This window comes from Morone saxatilis, unplaced genomic scaffold (genome assembly GCF_004916995.1).
Source record: "Morone saxatilis isolate NCDOM2014 unplaced genomic scaffold, NCSU_SB_2.0 Contig7, whole genome shotgun sequence".
Classification (NCBI taxonomy): domain Eukaryota; kingdom Metazoa; phylum Chordata; class Actinopteri; family Moronidae; genus Morone; species Morone saxatilis.
The window spans coordinates 3,777,091-3,783,452 of record NW_023340246.1 but is presented as its reverse complement, the minus strand read 5'-3'; the positions used below and the strand labels follow the sequence as shown (position 1 = coordinate 3,783,452).

Sequence of the window (6,362 nt, the reverse complement as noted above, 5' to 3'; positions counted from 1 at the left end):
TGACGATTTTTTACAAGCAGGAAGTGCAACACTGAAATTCGTATTTCTCCCCTCTCCGTGAAGTGAGGGAATGATGCACGACCATGTCAAAAATATGACTGGGGTTCTAATGATACAAAGCTTAAATGCAAATGGGTGAAGTGTCCCTTTAACTCCACTGGTACTAGGACAGTCAACCTATTTGAGGTAAACTACTGAATCATAAATATGGGTTATAATAAGGTTCTGCACAATCAACCTATACGGATGTTTCCTGGTTAGGACAGGCCTTAATGCCTATAAGATGGATTTCAGTTACATTTTTTAGATATTAATGGTCCCCAGAGGATGAATCCTACTGACTTTGGTCATCCCCTGACTTTTTATTTAGTGCCACCATTGGAGAAGAAGGCCAGGCTGTCTGCTCTCAGCATGCCAGGTTTGCCTGAGAAGAAAGACAAGGCACAAAAGTTATCTCAGAAAACAATGCCCAACTCCATACAACACAATTGCCAGCTATTTAAAAAGGAAAGTATGTCCATCATATCATATGGACAATTTGATGCTTATTTTTGCTGTGAACAAGTTCGCCATTAAAATATTAGATTTCAAATACGCTTTCGACGTTCTGTAAGCTTTTAGAAAATGTCTGACATACCTGACATGACCCTGACCCTTGTCCATGTCATACTCAGCTATTCTTTGTTTTACATGTAAACATTACATAATTGCCTAGTGACAATTAGATTGTTTATACAGCACACCCAAGGAGAGCTCAGTGAACCACCAGAGCGGCTCTGGGACCAAAGAATTAACACCTCTAATAGGAGAGCTTGCATCATATCATTGCATCAGACTGTAAACAAACTGTGCGAGACAAACTGAATATACTGAATATACTGTAAGTTAGGATACTAATACTCTTTTTTTTGCTGCAAAGTCACAATTACGTAAGGAAATATATGGACTAAACGGGTGTTGCAAGACGTCCATACGTACAAGCAAAATGTTTCCTGACAATGCTCCCTACAAAATCTGCTCGTAGCAACTAAATTCAAATGATATTTTTTAGGTTTATGTTTCAGCAACTTAAAGCAACCTTGGTAAAGGTTAGGGAAAGATCATGTTTTTGGTTACATGTTGAAACAATCAACAAGGACATGAGACAGGACATGTCTCAAACCTAATCTCCAGTCTAGTCCTGCAGATGGTAATGCCCATTAACAGTATATAATTAGTAGATACAGCTTCCGGGTTTGTGAAGTGAAACCAACGCAGTTGCCTTAAACTTTAATTCTTTCTAACGGCCAGCAGGTGCTCCATGGCCTGCAAAAACTAAGCCCAATAGTATCAGAATCAGAATCAGAATCATTTTTATTGGCCAGGTATGTGTGCACATACAAGTAAATGTACTCCAGTTTTACATATAGTGTACGTGTAGTATTGAATCTTATGGGGAAAATGACCCTACTTTACACTTAATTTATTACCTCAGTAAACAATTTCTGATTGGGTTTATGGTCGTAAATGAGACCATAAACCCAATAGTTTGAAATGTTGCTATGGCTAAAGGTTAGTTGAAACCAATTGGAACCAATGACCAATGAGTAGGCTAACCTGGCATGCTATACAAGTCATTGCATTCCATAGACTTAAGAGTTTTTGGATTTGGGAAGGCCAAATATGCAAAAGGGAAAATAAAAAACTGCAACCCTTCAAACTCTTTAGATGTATCGCTCCCCATGCACACCACTTCATGTTGAGAAATCCAAAACTGTGCCAGCAGCAGTTACAGTTGCTAATCTATGATTGGACAATCATTGCTCAGGGAAGGGTTTTAGCAAACATCCATTAGGGGAACAGGCTGGAGATATTTATGTTTGTGAGAGGATCAAATAAACAGTATAGTCAGAGATAATGACAACAATACTGGACATGCAATAGCTATTACTTCTTGGATAACAGGTATAGTATAAAACATTATGCAGTTCCAATAACAACTGAAAATTTCAATCATTACTACTTGTCCCAGAAAGCTTTTCTTTTATCATGCTTAAATATGATTTATTGTAAATGTACTTCAGATGTAGCTGCATTAAAAATTATAATTACTGAAAACTGAATTGTGTTACAAGATTTCTCTATCCAGAAAGCATGGAACCTGAAATAATCAACAAGACAGATAATGTTAAAATCATGCATTTCTGTCAGGAATCAGGAAATTCCTCTTGCATAATGGCAATAACCCCTTCAACAATACGTATGATTTTATATATGTTCATTGGCAGTACGGTATCTATTTTCACAATTTGTGGAAACCTGCTTGTAATCATCTCCATCATTTACTTCAAACAGCTCCACACTCCTACTAACTACCTTATTCTCTCTCTGGCTGTGGCTGACCTGCTTGTTGGGGCTTTAGTTTTGCTGTTCAACATGGCACTGTCTGTTAAGTCATGTTTGTATTTTGGGGATTTAGTTTGTAAAATGCGACGCAGCTTTGACATCTCACTAATGACAACATCAATTCTCAACTTATGTTGTATTTCTATTGACAGATATTATGCTGTGTGTCAACCCTTGACATATAGAACCAAGATAAATGGACGTGTTGTTGTGATCATGATCCTGGTGAGCTGGACTGTTTCTGCTCTATCTGGATTTGGCATCATATTTGTAGGACTTAAGCATACTACCTGTGAAGGAAGGTGTTTCATATTTCATATTCCAAATTCAAATACAATTGGCTCTGTTGTCTCATTTTACCTCCCAGTGATCATAATGCTCTGTATCTACCTGAAGATTTTCCTTGTTGCACAGGGACAGGTACGCGCATCCAGAACACAAAGTCTGGAGCAACTGTCAGTAAGATGGAGAGAAAGGCCACTAAAACATTGGCTATAGTTATGGGAGTTTTCCTTTTCTGTTGGACTCCTTTCTTTCTTTCTTTAACCTTTAATCCTTTGACTAATTATTCAGTCCCATCACCTCTCATTGAAACTCTTGTTTGGCTTGGATGGTCAAATTCAATGCTTAATCCATTAGTTTATGGATTCTTTTACAGCTGGTTTCGAGCTGCTTTCAGAATGATCATTTCAGGACAAATATTCAATGGCAATTTCACAACCTCAAAGCTGTTATGACCAAGTGGCTAGATGCAACTATAAATGTTTTAATGTAATTCTAAGTATGAATAACTTAATGAAAGGAGTGCAGTGTGTGTATTGGAACCTTCTAATTGAATTACTGTATATTCCGAATCAAAACAATAAATGGGAACAAGGATAAATTGTCTCACAGCAATGTGTAGATAGTGGTTATTAACTTTTATAGAATGTAATATTAGAAAATTATAAATTAAAGTAAAAGCATTGCTCATGTTTGCAGTTTGAGAATTTCGTAATTAATGAAAAACTTTTTTCTTAACTCTTATAGGGATTTATTACACTTGTGGATTTATGAAAAAAATTGGTTTTAAACAAATGTAATATGTAGCTATGGTATTGCTTTAAATTGAATGCAATAAGAGAGTCTGCATTATACAAGGGACTGTTCAAGAAAATAATGTATCATATTAAACTTGATGACTTTTCAAACGTGTATCCCTCTTTGAGGAAATGTTTATTTTATATATAATTACTTGCAATAATGAATACATCACCTTGAAGTACATGTTTGAAGAAAGACAAAATTAGGTCAAAACTATGAAACAAACAATATATCAGAGAAGTAAATGCAAGATTGTCCACCCATTTGGTGTGCAACAGTTTGATAAATATATGCTAAGTTATTATTTTCCAGCAATATACCTCCCATGAGATATTGCGCTACTTGATGAATTACACTTTATAAAAAGGTTATCAAATACTCCTGTGTGTAACATTTAGGAGGATCTATTGGCATTAATTGAATATTCACAGGTATGTCTGTTTAGTGTATAATCACCAGAGAATAAGAATAGTTGTGTTTTCGTTACCTTTGAATGATGGGTCACCAAAGCTTCACAGAGGATTGTGAGGCCTTCTTGATTTTAAGCAGTGTAAAAATATACAGTAGGCCTATATCACAGTGCTTCATTAATTACTGTCAAGAAAATAAAAATTTAAATGTTATTTTTAAAGTTTAGATTATTTTTTTAAGATATAAACTTTAAAGACCAGAACACAAGCTTTATTCATGGAGCCTTCACTGTCTGATAAACCCTAAAACCTAAGATGAAACAAAAGTGATAAGAGTGTTTGTGAACTAATTTGTTCTCTGATATCTGAAATAATATTCCTTTTCACAGAGAGTTAAGGCAGGGGAGACATCAGAAGGAAAACCACAAAACAGGATGAAGTGGATAGTTATGTTATTGTATGGCAACTACTGTTTTGAATTTTGAAGTTTATTTGCTTTAAAATACTTTATTGTAGTGATTAATTAAAAGAGATAATCTAAAATGGTGAATGTGTTTGATGGATTAAGCACATGTACAAACATACACAATGAATTATAGGATTTCTCATTATATTAATCTACCTAAAATGCCAGTCCCTTGAAAACAATATGCAAATGAGAGAAAAAATCATCTAAGCCATGTGTGCTTTAGATAGGGGGAGACCAGTGATAAAAACAAAGGAAAAAGGAAAAAAACACCTTGGTATGGTATTCTCTGTTGTCAGATTCTCCTCAGTCGGCATCTGATGCCCAACTTTATTTATATAGCACCTTTCAAAACCAAAGTTACAAGGTGCTGTACAGTGCAAACATTAGAAAATAGAAATAACAAAATAAAATGCCTAGATTTCTTGAGGCATGCTTAACATTTGCTGCTAAGGGACAAATACAGTGTTGAAACTTTCCAGAAATTCTCTTGGGGCCCATGATGAGGAATTCTGTTTTGTCAGGGTTAAGTTGGAGGAAGTTATCTGACATCCAGTCCTTGATGGCAGTTAGGCATGGGTCCGCTAGAGCTGCTTGACTAGGGGTACATAGGACACATTGCTATTGGCTAACGTAAAGTCCCTCCCAAGCTGCCTGTCTTCACAGGAAATGTGTAAATATGCTATATTCCAGCGGAGGGACAAATGACTCATGGGTAAGAGAGGGCAAGCTAGTGACTTGAACAAGAGATTGGGGGGGGAAATTGGTGTTTAATACTATCAATACTAGCTGAGAGGTCTTTTAAGCAGCTTATAATGTAAGCTTATAAAAGAAGGTGTGATTTACTGTACTGTTAAGACTAGGGGAGTTAACCCAAGTGCTGAACACATAAAGGCAGGGAGACTGGGATTGAGCTATTGAAAAAAAAGATTGCAAAACATTGAAGGGGGTGGGTTTGAGCTGGAGTGAGCAAAATGGGAAATAGGAGCTGAGCTAAGCCAGGTGTGCAGGGAAAAAGAAAGAAGTGGAGGGCATGACACAGACGCAGGTCGCCTTCCATTGGAGCCACTGTACAGTGTCCGTCCATCGAGGATCCAGGATGTTGGTGGAGTAGGTCCTTTGTAAACATGTGGGCACAGCCATTTCAGATTTATTTATTATTTATTTATTTGGCCAGCCTGAATTTATCCAGACTGGACATTTACCAGAAACAATCGTAAGTCCAAACTGGGCAAGCATGGTTTCTATCCCGGCTCTCTTCCCTGTCCTCCTGGTATGACCACAGCACCCACTGTAGCACTGACTGTGGGCTGGTCGAACCAATCTGGCTGGGTGGATCGTCTCAAGGCCGGCAGCTCTTTCATTCAAACCCCACTCTTCCTTTTCTAATGACTGTAGGCTAGTTCTGTCATAGATAGATAATGAGTATTTCAGCAATAAAGCCGGTAAAAAAAAAATAGATGAAAAACTAAAATTTAACCAAGTTTGAAGACACTAACCTACTGGCCGCAGCAGCTCAATGTGCAGCCATTGCCACAGTCAAAATCTCCTGAATCCAGTCAATTTGTAAAATTTTGGCTTAGCCCTTTAAAATCTAATCCAATCAGACATCATTCAATGAAGTCTGATCTATAAAGTGAAAAAGAATAACAGACTGATTCAAAAAGGTGTAGCAAGTTTGAAGGGGAAACCTGCCAGTGCATCTGCATGATGCCACATGGAGTTGTATGATTACTCATATTGATCTACATAAAATTCCACTCCCTTCAACATAATATGCAAATGAGCCCAGAATAATGAATCTACTCAGTGTAGGGTCAGTGGCACAGAGAGCAAGGATTCCCATCAGTACAGATGCACAAACCAGGATTGATGTGCATGATGTGAAACGTACAGAGCACTAAACTTTATTTAAAATCTCTAAAAATCGGATACTGTTGTTATATTTTATCATTTATGCATGGAACCTGAATTCTTTGCCAACAGGTCTGATGATGTTTTTGAGGACAAACATTTCT

At 37.0% G+C, this 6,362-nt stretch overlaps 3 protein-coding genes across 3 annotated transcripts in view; 2 read left to right on the top strand and 1 right to left on the bottom strand.

The window, feature by feature from the left end:
* LOC118340929 (trace amine-associated receptor 1-like) overlaps positions 1–644 on the bottom strand; it is a 5,942-nt gene extending 5,298 nt beyond the window's left edge. The window contains exons 1-2 of the mRNA XM_035679092.1: positions 638–644; positions 377–424 (exon numbers count right to left, since the gene is read on the bottom strand). Of these exons, the coding sequence (XP_035534985.1) occupies positions 377–424; positions 638–644 (55 nt within the window). The remainder of the gene's footprint in view (positions 1–376; positions 425–637) is intronic.
* Positions 645–2,241: 1,597 nt separating this feature from the next.
* Positions 2,242–3,122, top strand: LOC118340335 (trace amine-associated receptor 1-like). The gene is given in 3 exon segments (XM_035678234.1): positions 2,242–2,461; positions 2,534–2,841; positions 2,844–3,122. Coding segments are annotated over 3 exon segments (807 nt in total).
* A 1,933-nt stretch (positions 3,123–5,055) lies between these two features.
* The window catches only part of LOC118340928 (trace amine-associated receptor 1-like), a 2,143-nt gene continuing 836 nt past the window's right edge, over positions 5,056–6,362 (top strand). The window contains exon 1 of the mRNA XM_035679091.1: positions 5,056–5,059. Coding sequence (XP_035534984.1) covers positions 5,056–5,059 — 4 coding nt within the window. The remainder of the gene's footprint in view (positions 5,060–6,362) is intronic.